This window comes from Lolium perenne, chromosome 5 (genome assembly GCF_019359855.2).
Source record: "Lolium perenne isolate Kyuss_39 chromosome 5, Kyuss_2.0, whole genome shotgun sequence".
Classification (NCBI taxonomy): Eukaryota; Viridiplantae; Streptophyta; class Magnoliopsida; order Poales; family Poaceae; genus Lolium; species Lolium perenne.
The window spans coordinates 248,968,930-248,986,136 of record NC_067248.2 but is presented as its reverse complement, the minus strand read 5'-3'; the positions used below and the strand labels follow the sequence as shown (position 1 = coordinate 248,986,136).

Below are 17,207 nucleotides of genomic sequence, written 5' to 3'. Positions count from 1 at the left end.
ACCGATGAAATCATATCTCTCGGATCAACCCGGCACAAAGAACCGTCAACATGCCAACCACCCATTTTAGCCAAAACACAATGCACCCATCAATCCATCTTTCGCTCGTGAAATTTTCAGGGTCGATGGTTTTAAAAGAAAAATATCAAACCGAGTGAGGGAATTTGAAACGAAAATGTGGCGGAGTAAAATAACTCTGGACCGTCCCATCTCAAGAGGAAATAAATGTGAAGCACGCCGCGCACTATCCCAAGAGGAAGTAATGCCATCGGCCATCGCAGTGTCCCGAGAGGAAGTAAAATAACTCTACCTACACTATCATGTCCAGCAAATGAAATCAGAGCTGGCACATGACCACGCTTGACTCAATGTGAACAGTCCGTCCACGCAAACGGCAAACCAACCAAACGACACCAAAACACCAATCTCTATCTGCCCACTTTCTTCTCGAAACCAGTTGCGCCGCCGCTCGCCGGTTCTGGCCCTTGCCGGCCACCCCCGCATCGCAGCTCCGGATCCTCACTCCCGGCTCATACCTCGCCGCCGCCGCATCCCAGCGCCTCCAAATCGCCAATTTTTCGCTAACCCCAGGACGATGCCTCACGCGGTATGGCTCGCCTCCGGCTGGGCCTTGCCGTCGATTGACTGCACGCGGGGCGCCGCTGCTCCTCCAAGGCATCAAGCGCGCCAATTAAGGGCCGCTTCCAAGGTCTCCGCTGCATGCGAGCACCGGCACCCGGCCGTGCGCTGCTTGGACGGCGTCCTCGCGGGATCGCCAGAGGGCAGGGATGGCGTCGACGAGGTCGTGCGTGCGTGCGGCACCTCAAGGACGGGTCGGGCGTATCCGCGACCTACGGGAGCTTGCCCCCGACCACCGTCGCCGCCGCCGCCGTTCAGTAGGGCCTTGTCGACATCAAGGTTGATTTTTTCCCCTCTGCTCGCGCTCGAATCCGTTCCATGCTCGCTATCCACTATTTCCCACTGAAACGATATAGTCTCAATTCTCAAATTGGCATATTTGGAACCACACAGGAAGTTAGGGCTTTCGTCCACAATCTGCCGGGCAAGTCCTGCTGCATCTCGCGTGTTGGATACTTGGATGGCCCTGCTGCTCACTAACCAGTGGGTGATGTCTTGGCCCTTGGTACGAGGAGCCTCTCTGGTGAGCTTCTCTTTTGTCCCCTGTATGTACTGCTCCAATCTGCTGCCTACTTCTCCTTCTGGACTTCATGTTTCCATGATCTTTGAAGCACTCTGTTAGTCGAGGTGTGTGTAGCCGCGCCGTCAGCCGGATGAGCGTAGAGGCCGGAGACCACGAGGTCTGCTTTGGTTAGATTCCTTGCGTATTTTTTTGGGGATAGGTTTTGATTCCTTGGCGCTTTGAAGATATCAGCTCAATTTTCCTTGGCCTCCAATGAAACGTACATATCTAGCTTTCTTTTTAATCCATCTCTCCTAATGCGATAGCTTTGTAATTGAGTAAATCCATCTGACCCATCCAGGTGTGTGATGGCTCAAGTTGATTAACTGCTCACCTCCTCTCACGTGCGTGTTCATTGGAAGAATTAAAAAATTCGGCGTTCCCGAGTTTAGTTGATGTTCTGGTGATATACCGGAGAATGCTCTCAATGTTGTGTGGCGTGTAGACCTTTGGTCATGTTCGCGATTTGCTAGAATTGATGCAAGAACGCCACACACATGTCCTCATCTTGGTGCACCCTGTTTTCTTTTTTCTAGGTCATAACTTGATGCCACCTGCTGAATTTCTTGTCAACTGGTCGTCTACAATATTCATCTCTTTGCTGATTTTCTTGCTGAATATATATCATGTAGATGATCAAGTTTTGAATATATATGATGGGCACATCAAGTTGTGAATACGTATGTAATTATTTTAAGGGTAGTACTGCATGGTTCAAATTTCCCCTGGTTACATCTTTAGTATCATGTCTAGAGGAAATGGAGTTATTTTCCGTTAAAGAATGAAGGTATTGCACTTACTAGGACACAAATGTTTTGTACCAGTATGTAGTGGTGAAGGACGAAAAAAATCGAGGTTGGACGAAATCAAAAGCTTGAGTAATTTGATGAAAAGATTCAAATTTATCTACACCATTAAATCTGTGTATGATTCTAAGCATAATCAGTAAGAACAATTATCTTATCCATATGCAAAAATAATTCTTAAAAAACTGTACCTTTTGCTCAGTGTTGTTCCTACCGTTATTTAACATATACTCCAACTGATTGAAGTCACTGAGATCTCCCGTTGTTCAGCCGCCTCGCTGCACCGTTGTGGTGTTTCCTAGGCCAAGCCACCCGCTGGTGAGTGCCTGAGCTCCGTGTCCCGCCGATGTTCCTGCACGACCCGGCCCTAGCTCCCTTCGACCTGGAAGTTATGCCGCCACCAGAAGTTCGTGATCCGTCCCCGGCGTACCGTGCGGCCGTGCCCTCGCTCGGTCTCTCGCTCGATCAAATATGAGTAAACGATCGAGCGATTCTAGTGAAAGGAAGTCAGGGAGGCGCGGCCCTGCCTAGCGAGAAATGCCCAACAGCCAAAGCAATAGGCTTTTCCTAATTTCTTCCTTCCCCAAGCAAATGACATGAGCTTAGCGTATACGTATATATAGTCTTTCTGTCGCGAGCCAAGGTAGGGCGGGCGCCTGGCCTCGCCCTACCGAGAGCTTCGCCACTGAGTGTGTATTTGCTGCTTTCAGGTTGCGTGTAGAGCTGTTGTACGCTATGTAATTCTACTCATATACTTCGAAATATTTCAACTGTTTACATCTAAAGAAGTTGCCATACATAGAGAAAGTTTAATTAGAGTTGTTTTATGTTAATATAGGAAGATAGCACTTCTTAGGAATGAACTATATTGTATCCCTGTATTTTTCTTCTTTATGGTTGTGTGTAGAGCTAGCTGTTGTAGGCTACAATCTTTCTCCTATTATACTTTCTTTTACAGTGACATGACCTTGTGTTTAACTTGTCTGTAGTGACTTGACGAGTCTTGCCGCTGATGGCTCGTCTTGACGGGGCTGCTGTCCCGCTGCTCGTCTCCCCGTGGATGGACGAAAAAGATTTCAGCACTGAGGTAGCATCATTTTGCTGATACATACTGTTATGTTCAATTTAACCAACCCCCAGCTTCTGACTTGTACGGTGTATACGCATGTCCTAAGGTAGCACTTTCTTGATATGTTACAGTCGTCCTTCACCTCTGCCCTCGCTGCCATGCGATGGTGGCGAGTTGACCACGTCACACTGGTGGCAGCGGAGAGCTTCTTCTACTCCTTCGTGTTTTATGTCAGTCCTTGATCTCCTCTTCTTTCTCCTCTATGTGCCGAAGATTGCTATGTTATGTGTACAGTTCAGTATGAGTTTCCATAAGCACAGTGTTTCCATAAGCACAGTACATAGCTCTATTATTTGTTATATCCCATTTAAATTGCAGTTAAGCACCAGCTTATAATGGTAGTTTTGTATGCATAACGGTTTGATCTATTGTCCGAAGTGAACCAAAACTAGCTCATTGCTGTAGCTTTTATTTTTCCTCCTGCTGCCATAGATAATGATTTGTAAAACTGTGAGAGATTGATATATTGTCGCCCTTAAATTTAGCCTTTGAGTGGCTATTTTCTAGTTAATGTTGTAGTCGAACAAAACCGAATCCCCTTCTAATCCTGTGTGAATTAAGGATTTATATTCTATTTATGGGGAATAAAGCATTTACTTTAGCCTGAACTTGCTGCTTTGGTTTAAACTAGGCATTATGAGGATCAGGCCTCTGTTTTCACGGCGGCACGCTGCAAGCAACTGCTAGGTGTTGCCTTGTCCTCGGCTACGATGACCCCCTGGTAAGCTTTGGTACCCATTGATCTCCTCTACGTGCTCGATCTGCTGCGGCTATCGAGCCCCTGTATGTTTATGGTGATGAGAACTAGTAGGTTTCGATCTCTTGTCTTGTCCAGGAGGGATACTAGTACTCAATTTAATTCATTGATTTTTCTTGCTGTTAAAGGCCTTTTTTCTTTTTGACATTATAGATTGACGTTTTGTAGTAATGTTGATGAAATATTGTTCGCTTGCTTGCTGTGGCCTGATTGCTTTGATAGCACGAATAATAACAAAATAGTCCTACATTTTATCATATTCCTTATTAATCATGCATGCTAGTAGGTATTCTTGCTTCACGGAATCTGTTTCCTGTATGTGCCTAATAATCATTGCTTTTATTTGGGCCTGGGATATATGTTCACTTATTGGGCGTACTAATGGTATCATTAATTAAAGAGCTAGTTCTATGTAACTTTGTGAAAAGGAAATGCAGCGAAGACCATTTCTGATAGTCAATGCTTTTTCATCTCATGAATTTTAGAGCTAGTTCTCTCTATGTTTGAGAAAAGGAAATGCAATGCAGACCATTTATGATTATTGAGGCTTTTTCATGTTAAGAACCAGCTATGCTCCTATATGACAAAGTCGGTTCTAAACTGTTAAATATCTGTTCTTAGTCCCACCCGTGTTTTCTCTATGCAGGGAGTGTCAAGCTGCTTGCTCCCAAAGGCCCACCAAGGCATCGACTTCCAAAGGGTACCTCTTTGGTAGCTCGAGTCGATTGCTTTATTTATTTTACTATATGGTGTAGAAAAGTAGAGATGATGATTTGTTCTCCACTTGTTTGTTCTGTGCTGATGCAAATTTGATTTGCTTGGGCTTTTATTAATTGGAACTGAGACTACGAGAGAATGATTAATAAGTGGTACTGATTGAATTACAAGCTTATGATGGTTTCTTCAGGGTTCTCTTGGCAGCACTTTTATGTGTTAACTAGTTAAACTTTGTGTTGGCTATTGCACTCCAGAGCTTAGACATGTCACGCATATAGATCTTGTAGCAATTCCTTTTTCCAAGGAGTCACTGATTTTGTAAAATTTGCAGATAGATCGTTACGACGGGGCGGCTGTCCTGGAGTTCATCCCTAGTGGGTGGACGACCACATGACTTCGGGTGCGATGCCGGCGCGCTGCAAGAGACCGCTGATATCTTGGCCTCAATATTATCATTATGGTGAGCTCTGGTTTTCATCTCCTCTATGGGCTACATGCTATTATCTGCTCTGTCCATCGAGGACCCCTGTGCTTGTGGTGATGATGACTACTAAGCTGTTAGGCTTTTTTTTGCTAGTGAAAAGAACCTGATCTCATCTCTTGTCCAGACATGATTGTTTTACATGATTGACGGCCTGTAGGTGGCTTGATCTGTTTGTGCCTACCCCTTGTGCTTGTGGATATATATGGTGAAATGCAATCACAACATTTGTGTTCAATATGGCACCACTAATATTCTGTTTGTAGGCGAATAACATGTTATGCTTAGAATAGTTCCATGTGGATGAAAGTGGAACTCTGATACTTAAAATAACATGTGATTTCCATTAGTATGTTGTTTAGCATTGCGTTTATGGTGTGGTGATGATGACACTGCCTCTAGTATAATGGGCAGCAAATGGGCCAGCTTTATTAATATCAAGTTGTTAATTTTGTATATGGTAACAATTAAGTGTAACGTACATTTTTAGTATCTTTATAATGGTGCTGATTTCTTCACACGTTGCAGCTCATGTATGGTTGCTCATGCATTTTTCCTATATATGAACGGGAGGTCATGAATGATGGAGAAGAGCAACCAGAACATGCTAGATGATCATCTACATCTATATTCCAAGGAGTGTGCCGAAGCTGAGAAGCAGGAAAGCACCAGATGTTGTTGTTGCAGTAGGTCATTCTTTAGGGCCTGGAACATGCATGTGGACTGAAGGAAGTTACAGCGACAGAGCACCGTTTTGCAGGTAACTTACTTAATGGCATCAAGCTAGACTTGTTTGAATTGAGGTCATGGACTTGGGAGCTAGCTATGCCAGCATTTGATGTTCCATTTTATTTTGTCTTCCACCTTTGCATATACTCCCTCCATTATAGAATAAGTGTGCTTTTAAAAAATTTCTTGAGTGATTTGATCATCTTTATAGAAAATAGTAGGAACATATATGATGTCAAATTGGAATATTACAAAACTATATTTCAAAACCGATCTAGTGATACCAATAAAAAGTGCAATAAATGCCCGCTACATTTCCCAATAAAATTAGTCAAAATTTAAAATGATTGACTTAATACAAGAGCTAGAAATACACTTAGGGTGTGTTTGGTAGACCGGGGCAACAGAGAATCACTATCTCCACTCATACATGTTGCCCTTATACAAGCTCAGCTCAGATTTTGTCCCTTGTTTGTTAGCCCGGTTGTGGTGAAACAAGTTGGACTGAGATGTTGTTTGGTGAAACAATCTAGACTGAGATTTTCTCCCACGTTTTTTTTACAAAGAGGTCCTGGGACAGAAAAGGAAAAAGCAATCGGGTCCTTCCATAGAAAAACAAAAAGCAATCGGGTCCCTGTTCGTCGGCGCCGCTCACGTCCGCCAGTAGCACGTCGTCGCCGTCGTCCCTGGCCGTGCTCCTGCGCGTCGTCGCCGTCGTCCCTGGCCGTGCTCCTGCGCGTCGTCGCCGTCGTCCCTGGCCGCTCGGAGAAGCCCGTCGTCCGGCGCTGGCCGGAAGAGCTGCAGCACGCGCGTGGTGTTCCAGCGGCGGCGGGGGGCGTACAGGCTCGGGCGGCGTCCAGGGACGGCGGCGGCGCTCCAGGGCGTGGTTGGCGACGAGGCCCCTGGCGGCGGCGCGAGTCCCTGGAGGCGGCGCGGGAGGGCGTGGCTGGCGGCGCGGGAGGGCGTGCTTGCGCCGGCCAGTAGAGGAGGCTGTGCCTGGCGTTGAGGAGGAGACACGAGAGAAGGTGGAGGGGGGAAATGAGGCCGTCGGGTGGGGGTCTGGGGGCCTCGCGGGACGGGCGAACAGTGTTTTGCGGGACGAGTTCATCCCGGATGAGTAGCGAAGCTCGATTTGAGCTTCGCTCTCGGGCAGGGCTCTCGTCCGTTTTTCGTATGAGCTGGGCAGTGGGGAGTTGATCCGAGCCGACCTAACAAACAACTTCTCTCAGCAAAAGGTGGGATGGGGAGGGAAAATCTGAGCTCCCCCAGTCTACCAAACACGCCCTTACTCTTTAGCTAGGTAGGTATCTACACAGACCTGGGAACTAGCTACACATAAATTTCTCCTTGATTAGTGCCAACAGGATCTCCTTATGTTGCACATATTTCCATCTAGTAGCTATATGGTTGGACTAGCTCCATGGTCGTTAAGCTTGCTATTTTCTATGGGCTCAAATACCCAGTGTGAACTAATCGGGATTTATATACATGATAACATGAATGATTTTTTTGCAATGTGGCAGACCCTTTGGCTATGTATTTGCATATGTGCGCTTTGTTGTTTGCTCCCCTGTTTTTGCATCGTGCTATATAAGAATATCAAGCTCATCTATGCTTAGAAGTTTGATTAGGCTATCATCTCAATGTTATACTATTATCTATTATTTGCTTTGAACTTGCTTCTATTGATTTAATATGAAATACTACAACATTAGCTTTCTTTAACTGATATCGATGTATCTTAACTGCAAGTTTTAGAAACCTTGGAGCATAGGAGGCTGTTATTTGATGCATGCCTGGAGGGTGGCCTTCTTCTTTGACTCCCATGGTTTTTTGGTAAGTTTCTGCTGCCGGTCTTTTCTCCTCTCCATGTTGTGTGGTGATACGGCTATGTGAGCTATGGCTTTAGTTTCTTGTGGTCATGGAGCTGATGAATGTGTATATTGCCAGGTTTCTTAGGTTCAAACTTGGATCAGTGAAGCAAAAAATAGTTTTGCAGGTAGGACAGTTGCAATTGGTGCTGAAAATGCATATTCCTGTTTTGATTAGACGTAGATTCAAACAACTAAAGAATAACGGTCTGAGTTCTGCTATTGGGTTTGGGAATAAAGGCTTTGTTGTTGTTGCGTTCTGCTATTGGTTAGTCTCTTGGACTGAATGTTGCGATCTTGAGTTCACTGTCTAGCATGAAGCCGTTTTGTAAGATGTTGTGCGGGAAAATCAATGGCAGTTTCTTTATTCGATTATGTTGCATTTTGCTGTTTTGCGATTCCTGTGGCATGTTTTTGTGGTTAAGCCAATTTCCAAGATGTGAATGTGCTGTGCACTCTGCTTGATACTCATTACTGCTGTGCAGTGGGGATTTGTGATGAAATGGAATTTTTATTCTCCACTATCCACAATTTCACAAGAGCTTTAAACTACATATCTTTCTAGTGCAACCATTTGCTCGGGGATAGTTTCAATAATGCTTAGTTGTTCTGGTAGCTATTGTTAATCGGCAACTCATTGCTCACCGACTGCAGCATCAGGAAGTTGTTTAACATTTTTATATCAGAGTTCACTTGTTCACTTGCTTATACTTATTTCATATGCCTGTTGATCTGTAGCTAAAATGCTTATGTGCTGGTATATCAATATAAATCTATGAGGAGTAGTTCATAGTGATACATTAGCTAAATATCAGTATGAAACAAGAATGCCTGGTTGTAATGCTTGGTTGATTTGGTAACTATGTGGTTAGATTCATGATCAGATGAAATAAAGTTCTAGTTTTCTTCTATTTACAGTTTTACAAGAATTTTAGATGATATATCTTTTCTAGTACGGCCAGTTAATAAGTATAGTTCATAGTTTTATGGCACTCGTAGTTGTTTTGAATTGGTTGGTTACTCATTGGATGAAGTATCAAGAATTTGGATATTATTTACCAGAGTTCAAGTTGATCACTTACTGATATGCCTACTGAGCCCTAGCTAAAAATACTTATGTTCTGGTATGTCGTATTATGCCATATCAGAGTGTTTTGTAGTGATCCATTAGACGAATGCCTGAATGAAAAAAGAATGCCCTTTTACTAAATGTTTGTGCACAAATCCGATTATTTTTCAAGAGTAGCAAATGGGGTTTTGCTAGGGCTCTATCATCCATTACCTGAAGTGCTTGTGTCCTTACGAGGTGAAAGGTTCACGGCTGACAAGTAACACCTCAGGCTGAAAACATGGTTTTGTTTTCTTCCTTGCTGTGGTGAACAATGGCGGATCTACACTTGTAGCTTTGGTTGATGCCTTTCTGCAGTAGGTAAACTTGGTGTTACGAATTTAAGTATCAGAGCCTAGAGAGAGATAATGTGATATGCTGCTTTTCAGGTTTAGATGAGGTAACTAAACATCATTGAACAAACTTGTTATTATTTGCCTGTTCAAAAAATTATTTTTATTTGAAGGGTAACTTAACTCGCTGTTGTCCACATTCCCTACTGTTTAATCACTCATTTGTCTGCTCAAGTGTCCCTTGTTCTTCAGCAGATTATTTGTGTGTATATTGATGTGCTCTTTGCGAACTTGCTCTATCTAGTTCAGTGAAATGATTCCTACGCAATCCATGGTATTGGTAATAAACTTGTTTTTTTCTGTTACTTGTAGGAGAGCACCAGACACCGGTGGAATGCTGCAGTGGGTGGCCTAGAGCATGTTTGTAGACATAAGAAAGCCATGCACCAGGATTGTGCTAGTTGTGGCGACAGTTTTGCAGGTACTAGGTACTAGCTACACTTCAAATTGAGGTCTCCATTTGATTTGACTTCACCTGGGCATACTCTCTAGTAGATCCTTGTATTACTTGACTTAAAATCTTATTGCTGTTTGGTACATCCTCGTATCATTTGACATATATTGGATGGTCATGGTAAGAACTTGAAACTTTTTTACTATAATCTGGCAGGTTCTTGCAAAGCTGGGATATTCCATGTTCTTGGCTGAATTTTTCCTGTGGCAAGTTGAGCTAAATGATATAGAGCTAGACTTGTATGAATTGAGGTCTTGGACCTGTGAACTAGCTACACATAAATTTCTTCTTGATTACTGCCAACTGGATGTCCTTATGTTCCACATTGTGTTTATGCCAATTTTCAAGATGTGAATGTGATGTTCACAGTGGTGGATACACATTTGAGATTAATCTTTACATCCTTGTAGTGGCATTTGTGTTTAGCATCCTTACATCAACCACATTTATGCGAGGTGCACAAGTGTCCCCTGTTCTTCAGCAGATTATGCGTGTGTATATTTATGTACTCTTTGCAAACTTTCTCTATGTAGTATAGCGAAATGATTCATATGCTTTGTAATAAACTAGTATTTTTTCTGTTATATGCAGGAGAGCGCGAGATGCCGGTCAAATGCTACAGTGGGTTGTTGCCTGGAGCATGTGTGTTGACCGGAGAAAGTTATGCCCCGCTTTGCAGGTATTGGGAAGTAGCTACACTAAAAATTGAGGTTCGAATCTAGGAGCTAGCTAAGATAGCATTTGGTCTCCATTTTGATTTGATTTCAACTGGGCATACTCTCTACTAGATCCTACTATAATTTGACTTAAAATCTGTTGCTATCTAGTAGATCATTGTATCATTTGACATTGGATGGTCATGCTTATAACTTGAAACTTTGTTACTACCTCCATACCGGATTAATGGGCAATTACGCACTTCGAGAAACAAGTTTGACTACTAATTTGGTCAATAAAATATAAGATATATATCACAAAAATTATATTATTGAAAACATTTTTTGAATACGAATCCAACGGTATAATTTTTGTGGCATATATCTCATATTTTGTTGACCAAATTTATAGTTAAACTTGTTTCTCGAAATGCGTAATTGCCCATTAATCCGGTATGGAGGTAGTACTATTATTTGGCAGCCTCTTGCAAAGCTTGGATATTCCATGTTCTTACTGAATTTAGCTTCGCGCATCTTGTAGCCTGGGTGTGCTTGTACTTAAGTCGAGGTGAACCTCTCCCTCTCACTTGGTCTCCTATCATTTGTGCAGGTGCTGGATAGAGGACTAGTTGGCCGAGCCTTCTTATTCAGCTGGTTTGTGGTAGCTGGCTGGAGCGTAGCGCTAGAGGAGCTTTGCATGGAGCAGTAGCCATTGAACTATTGTGGGTGGCGCTTGTGGAGGGCAGGGGTGGATGCAGCACTTCCTGATGCAGAAATGGAGAGAAGCGGCTTGGAGAGAGCCGTGGCCTCTGGCCTACCCTCTTTCTTCTTATCATTTTATAGTTGACGTAGGGATGTGGTGTCCTAAAAGGTTAAGGGTGCTTGTTGTTAAGCTACATGTTGTGTAGGTTGGTTGCATCTCTTTTTTATGATTGAGCATGGTTTTCTAAACTTGTATTTCTCTCTATTTAAACTTGTGATACCAATTATAGGGGTTGCTTATTTTGTTGCTTTCCTTCTTCAGTTGATGTTGGTTCGTGCTGTAGCAAACTCATGTTCATGCATATGCTGGTCGTGGTTGGTAGAGATGCCGCCAAATATTTTACTTGCACTTCTCTTTGTTCAAAACTGCTATCAGTTGGTAATTTCTTTAACTCAGCATCAAATATTTAATATCCAAAACTTATGCAAGGTGATGGGAAGAATGTAACTAACCTTTAACTTTCTTTTTTCAACGGAAAAACTTGAAGTTGATCCGCACGTATTATTTTAGTAAGCTAAAGAAAACCAATCGGCTAGACTTCCACGAGCGTGACCAGTGTGGTTCATCGTTGATGGCAATGCTTGTGTCGCACTTGCCGTGGCTTGTGTGTCAGAGACGAAGCCACGGTGCAGACTTGAGACGGTAATGTTGGTCAAGTCCGTCCTCGAGAACACATCGCATTCGTTTGGTTAGGTTCATGAGAAGTTATCCAACAGAATTTATCAATCCTATATACCAGTACGTAGCCTGCAGCTGGAAAACATCAAGCTGCACGAGTTTAATGGTTGGCATCCCACGTCCACGTTGCATGACTTTAAAGGCCCGCTTCCCACGTCCGTGATTACCGGATTATATTGGCATGGCTGCTTTATCAATCCTATATACTAGTACGCAGCCTGCAGCTGGAAAACATCAATCTGCACGAGTTTAATGGCTGGTATCCCACGTCCGTGCTGCATGACTTTAAAGGCCCGCTTCCCACGATCGTGATTATCGAATTATATTGGCATGACCGCTCGGGTGCTACCCAGCAATTAAGTAGAACCTGCCATATTGGTTTGGGTTGCTTTGATTTCCGCCAAAGACACAATGCTAAGTTAGTGATCCATGGCACAACTGATCCATACCGTTCATCGTCTCAATCCGCATATGGAAATCACATCAGCCTCTCTCCTTCAACCTCCCAGCTCTCTATATATGTGAGACCATCCTCACTCACCGCGTGCGGGGTGCGTGTGTGACTTAGACTTTGACTTTTACTTGTCGAGGAGAGGAGAGGAGAGGAGAGGAGAGAAGAGGAGAGGTGAGTGTTGTGGCTACACCAGTCTATCGTCGTCTATTTGATTGTTGGCCAGCGGCATGGTATCTTATGGCGTGGCGTGGGACTCTGACCTCGTCCCTAGTTCCATCCATGAGGTAACTCGGGCCTTCTTCTCTTCTGCATGTGTTTCTGAAACAAGAAATGGAAAGGCGTGAACCAAGATATAGAGGTCGGGCCTGCTTTGGTTTGGCTCCAGGCCTGCCGCCCCTGCCCGCACTGATCCTAGGCTGCAGCCGACAGGATCTTCACTGAGTTTTGGCTTATAAGCCACAAAGCACCTAAATATTTGCTTTTGATTTTGGCTTATGTTATCATGCAACAATATCCAGGATGAGCAATACTTCTCCTTTTTTGTCTCATGAATATGTTTTCTTGTGTAACTTCAGTCAGAGCTGGCACGGGTGTGTACCATCTTAAAGGACACAGATCTGAGGTGTGCGGTCTGAGATGGTCTCCAGATGGAACGCGGCTCGCAGCGGTGCTAACGACGATGTTGTTTATGTGTGGCATTCTTTAAACATGGGACCGACTAGGTTCCTTCACAGATTAGCTGAGCACTCTGCAGTGAGAGTCCTCGCCTGGTGTCCTTCCACATCAAGTAAGCTTGCTTCTGGCGGCGGAACTGCTGATCGATGCATCAAAATTTGGAACACCAAGAATGGATCTTGCTTGAAAACCATAAAAATAGTTTCTCGGATAATGTGCATTACGGTTCAATGTGCGTCTAGAAACCTTCTTACTGCATGTATCAGCAGTATGGAGGTTTATAGTGTACATTGATGCTCTCTGGAAGGTCTGCGGATTGGAGTGGAATCGGCACGAGAACGAGATCGTGAGCGCTCATGGTTATAGCAATAACGAGCCAAGCGTGTGGTCCTACCCTTCCATGGAGAAAGTTGCAGATATAAACTATCACAAAAAGAGAGTTCTTGAGCTAAGACAGGTTGTAAGCCGAGTAAGAAACATACTTTGACTTGGCCGGAGATACTATCGTCGCCACTGAAGATCTTACTGTTTTTTGCAGGGTTCGCATCGGCTTCAGCAGACCAAAAGCTGTGCTTATGGAAACTTTCTTCTTCAAAGAAGGTTGTCGATGATGACGATAGTGTTCTGTCACTCAAGAGGCTGCAAATTAGATGACACAGTAGCCTGAAGGGGTGGGGGAAATATTCGGCAATGAAGACACTTCAATGTGTTCTGAATATTGGCAGTGCGAAGCTTGGCAAGTTGGTCTTTCATGCTGATTATTAGCAGGAAAAGAAGCTTAAACTTTTTCTTGCTCAAAAACAACTTCACGTCTCGACACTTACTGTACATGAAATGTTCTTCTAGTGTCCAGTACAGTGGTTCCATCCATTCATTTGTAAATAAGGAAAACAATAACCTACACCTGTAATTACCCTGTAAGTGTGACATGCCTGTAAAGCCTGGATCTGGATAGAAAGAGGAATAAAAGCCTGTGTAGGTCCAACTTGAGGACAACATCTGTAAGAACACTCAAGCATCACGACACAAAGAATTTCTGGATTATTGTTTCCATTGAACAGTTGAAACACCTTACAGATGATCATTGCACAAGGAGACGGTGGATGACCAAACGCTATGCTTATGGAAACTTTGCTCTTCAAAGAAGGTTACCGATGATGATGACGGTGTTCTGTCACTCAAGAGGATGCAAATTAGATGGCACAGCAGCCGCAGATCGTGTGGCGTCCCCAGGAGTGTCTGTTGGGCTTGTCTGGACTACTTTTGGTGGGGAAGTTCAATTTGTAGAGGCTACAGCCATGGTGGGTAAGGGTGACTTGCATTTGACGGGACAACTTGGCGATGTAATTAAGGAGTCAGCACAGTTAGCTCTGACATGGGTAAGCATCTTCCTTTCCTCTCACCTATCTCCCCTTACATATGCATTTATTTATTTATTTATATACATTCGGTTCATCAGTTGGCAGAACCTGCTGTTGCCATGTGAAGTTGTTTTCTAATAGCATGGTGCGTAGTTGAAATACTGTTTATATTAAGCATCATCAGCTCCACTATGCTTATTTTTCTTGTCAGTACATATCAGGTTCAATAACGTTCTGTTCCTCTTTAACTCGGATTTTGATTGTTTTTGCAGGTTAGAGCAAGAGCTGCTGACCTCAATCTGTCACCCAATTCTGATATTAACTTACTGGAGAGTCGTGATATTCACATACATTTTCCTGCTGGTGCTGTGCCAAAGGATGGTCCTTCTGCAGGAGTAACATTGGTAACATCTCTGGTGTCATTGTTCAGTAACCGAAAAGTCAGAGCAGACACTGCGATGACGGGCGAGATGACTCTTAGGGGCCTGGTGTTGCCAGTTGGTGGTGTTAAGGACAAGGTACCACCATATATGTTCCTGATATTTTCTGTATTTCTTGGTGAAATGAAAAAGATTCAAGGGTGAATCCTTCTCACGTGGTGCTCTTTAACTATATTTAACTTCGATAATTCACTGGCATTCAGGTACTTGCGGCACATCGATATGGCATCAAGAGGGTAATATTGCCAGAAAGGAACTTGAAGGACTTGGCTGAGATTCCAGCTCCCATTCTCTCTGGCATAGAGGTATGTGATTGATTATCGTTAGTTGGAACTCAAGATTTGCTCAGAGCTGCTACATTATGTACAAGTAGTTTGATTGTTGAGGATACACTCTATCCTATTAGCAGTCTAGCACTAACTTGATTCTGCATTTATACATTTTCATGATATGTATGATGCATGAATTATTCAACCCCCCAAAATATCTACTCTAGAAGTTTCTGCTATCATCCTGGGCTAAAGCATATAGAATAGCAAGCATTTACGTTGCAACTGTTTCTCACTGGATGTAATTTGTCCTTTACAATGTTTGTTGCTGACTTGCATCTGCTTATGCCACCGGTAGATTCTGCTCGTGAAGCGCATCGAGGAAGTACTTGGCCACGCTTTTGAGAATGGATTCCCTTTAAGACTACCCTCCAGTCTATAGCATGGGCAAATCAGTAAGCAACTTAATTTTGCAAATAGACACTCCTCCATGGTATGAGATTGATGGAAGGCACCCGAGGATTCGGTTAGCCATGGCTTGTGTAACCAAAGGTTGGGGGGAGTGTCACCCATAATAAAACTAAAGTACGTGTGTAAACAAAAGAGAAGATGGATGATCTACCTTGCTGGTGGAAATAACGACCTTCATGGGAGCCGCTCTTGAAAGTCTGGTTGGCGAGGTAGTTGGTGTACCCATTACCATTCGTTGACAACAACAAACACCTCCCAAAATAATTTTACTCCTGTTTAAAAAATGAAAAGCTCTAGCGCATGTTAATCCCTGCTTCCCTCTGCGAAGGGTCAATCTTTTACTTTTATGTTGACTCGCCATCCTTTCTTTGAGCACTTTCTTGAGAGCACAACTGTCATTCTTAGTATAATATGCTTGTCCCAAAATATGATTGACAGTGGTATAACTTTGATGCTTTTATCTTTGACAATCTCTATTTCTAGTCTTTCTATGAACTTCAGAGGTGCCTGAGCATTTATGTTTTGCTGTTCAAATACGGGCAAGCGAGATACCACTTTATCATATCCTTTTATGAACATTGCAATCCTGCTGATAGACATGATTCATGATGCTTATTATTAATTTGTTGGTACCTTTCCATGATTGACATAGCTATTGGATGATCTTATTTGCATGTATCTTATTATGAATTGCCTAAGTACTTGTCCATGTCATGAGAATATTTACATCATATGAACAAATGTGTTCGTGAAAGTTCTTTTATCGCACTCAGTTGTTAACTAAATTGCTTGAGGACAAACAATAAGCTAAGCTTGGGGGGAGTTGATACGTCCAAAACGTATCTACTTTCCCGAACACTTTTGCTATTGTTTTGCCTCTAATTTGTGTATTTTGGATACAACTAACACGGACTAATGCTGTTTTCAGCAGAATTGCTCTGGTGTCTCGTTTTTGTGCAGAATTCAACTTTCAGGAAAATCCTCGGAATTTATGTCGAAGGGCCTATTTTTCCAGAAGAATCACGGAGCCAGAAGGGCAGGCCTGGGGGAGGCCCAGGCCCCCCAGACACTAGGCCGGCGCGGCCTGTAGGGGGGCGCGCCGCCCTAGCGTGTGGGCGCCTCGGCCAGCCTCTGACGCCCCCCTCTGGACTACTTAAGGGTTTCGATCTAAAAACATGAGGAGGGAGGTCGAAGTCGCCAGAAACCATCCAGTACGCCGCCACCGTCGTGAAACTCCGTCTCGGGACCAGAAACTCCGTTCTGGCACTCCACCGGGACGGGGAAGTGGAGGATATCATCGCCATCATCATCATCGACGCCTCTCCATCGACCAGCAATGTTTCCCCCATCCATGTGTGAGTAATTTCCCCGCTGTAGGCTGAAGGGGATGGTAGGGATTGGATGAGATTGGTCATGTAATAGCATAAGATTGTTAGGGCATAGTGCCTAGTGTCCGTAATTGGTACTTTGATGATATTGTTGCAACTTGTTATGCTTAATGCTTGTCACTAGGGCCCGAGTGCCATGATCTCATATCTGAACATGTTATTGTTTCATGATGATATGCATTGTTTTATGATCTTACCTGCAAACTGTATACACATGTCGCTGTCCGGAACCCGAGGCCCCAAAGTGACAGAAATTGGGACAACCGGAGGGGAAGGCAGTGATGTGAGGATCACATGTGTTCACGGAGTGTTAATGCTTTGCTCCGGTACTTTATTAAAAGGAGTACCTTAATTTCCAGTAGATTCCCTAGAGGCCCGGCTGCCACCGGCTGGTAGGAAAAAAGATGTTATGCAAGTTTCTCATTGTGAGCACGTACGACTATATA

At 43.7% G+C, this 17,207-nt stretch overlaps 2 protein-coding genes across 14 annotated transcripts; both read left to right on the top strand.

The window, feature by feature from the left end:
• The first annotated feature begins 364 nt into the window (after positions 1–364).
• On the top strand, positions 365–11,281 carry LOC127302604 (uncharacterized). Of its 13 annotated transcripts, none has more exons than XR_007852957.2 (13): positions 365–918; positions 1,033–1,184; positions 2,997–3,094; positions 3,208–3,306; positions 3,768–3,857; positions 4,540–4,593; positions 4,942–5,070; positions 5,620–5,851; positions 7,573–7,656; positions 7,771–7,819; positions 9,465–9,573; positions 10,198–10,285; positions 10,873–11,281. XR_007852957.2 is itself a non-coding variant. In XM_071820390.1 (13 exons), exons 9-13 carry the CDS (start codon positions 7,613–7,615, stop codon positions 10,969–10,971), a joined length of 420 nt encoding a protein of 139 aa, XP_071676491.1. In that variant the 5' UTR covers positions 365–918; positions 1,033–1,162; positions 2,997–3,094; positions 3,208–3,306; positions 3,768–3,857; positions 4,540–4,593; positions 4,942–5,070; positions 5,620–5,851; positions 7,598–7,612; the 3' UTR covers positions 10,972–11,281. The 13 variants fall into 13 exon arrangements, 9 of the variants coding, with proteins under 9 accessions (XP_071676491.1, XP_071676490.1, XP_071676497.1 ...); XM_071820390.1 differs by having other exon boundaries at positions 1,033–1,162; positions 7,598–7,656; positions 10,198–10,316; XM_071820389.1 differs by having other exon boundaries at positions 1,033–1,162; positions 7,579–7,656; positions 10,198–10,316.
• Positions 11,282–14,030: 2,749 nt separating this feature from the next.
• On the top strand, positions 14,031–15,356 carry LOC127302603 (lon protease homolog 2, peroxisomal-like). Its single transcript, XM_051333100.2, has 4 exons — positions 14,031–14,211; positions 14,466–14,711; positions 14,837–14,938; positions 15,261–15,356. Exons 1-4 carry the CDS (start codon positions 14,131–14,133, stop codon positions 15,342–15,344), a joined length of 513 nt encoding a protein of 170 aa, XP_051189060.1. The 5' UTR covers positions 14,031–14,130; the 3' UTR covers positions 15,345–15,356.
• The last annotated feature ends 1,851 nt before the right edge of the window (positions 15,357–17,207 follow it).

Coding starts and splice junctions, on each gene's coding strand:
- LOC127302604 (XM_071820390.1), top strand. CDS start 7,613: ATGCCTGGAGGGTGGCCTTCTTCTTTGACTCCCATGGTTTTTTG. Junction 7,657..7,770: donor TTGACTCCCATGGTTTTTTG/GTAAGTTTCTGC, acceptor GTATATTGCCAG/GTTTCTTAGGTTCAAACTTG. Junction 10,317..10,872: donor TAGCTACACTAAAAATTGAG/GTTCGAATCTAG, acceptor TCATTTGTGCAG/GTGCTGGATAGAGGACTAGT.
- LOC127302603 (XM_051333100.2), top strand. CDS start 14,131: ATGGTGGGTAAGGGTGACTTGCATTTGACGGGACAACTTGGCGATGTA. Junction 14,212..14,465: donor CACAGTTAGCTCTGACATGG/GTAAGCATCTTC, acceptor TTGTTTTTGCAG/GTTAGAGCAAGAGCTGCTGA. Junction 14,939..15,260: donor CCATTCTCTCTGGCATAGAG/GTATGTGATTGA, acceptor TGCCACCGGTAG/ATTCTGCTCGTGAAGCGCAT.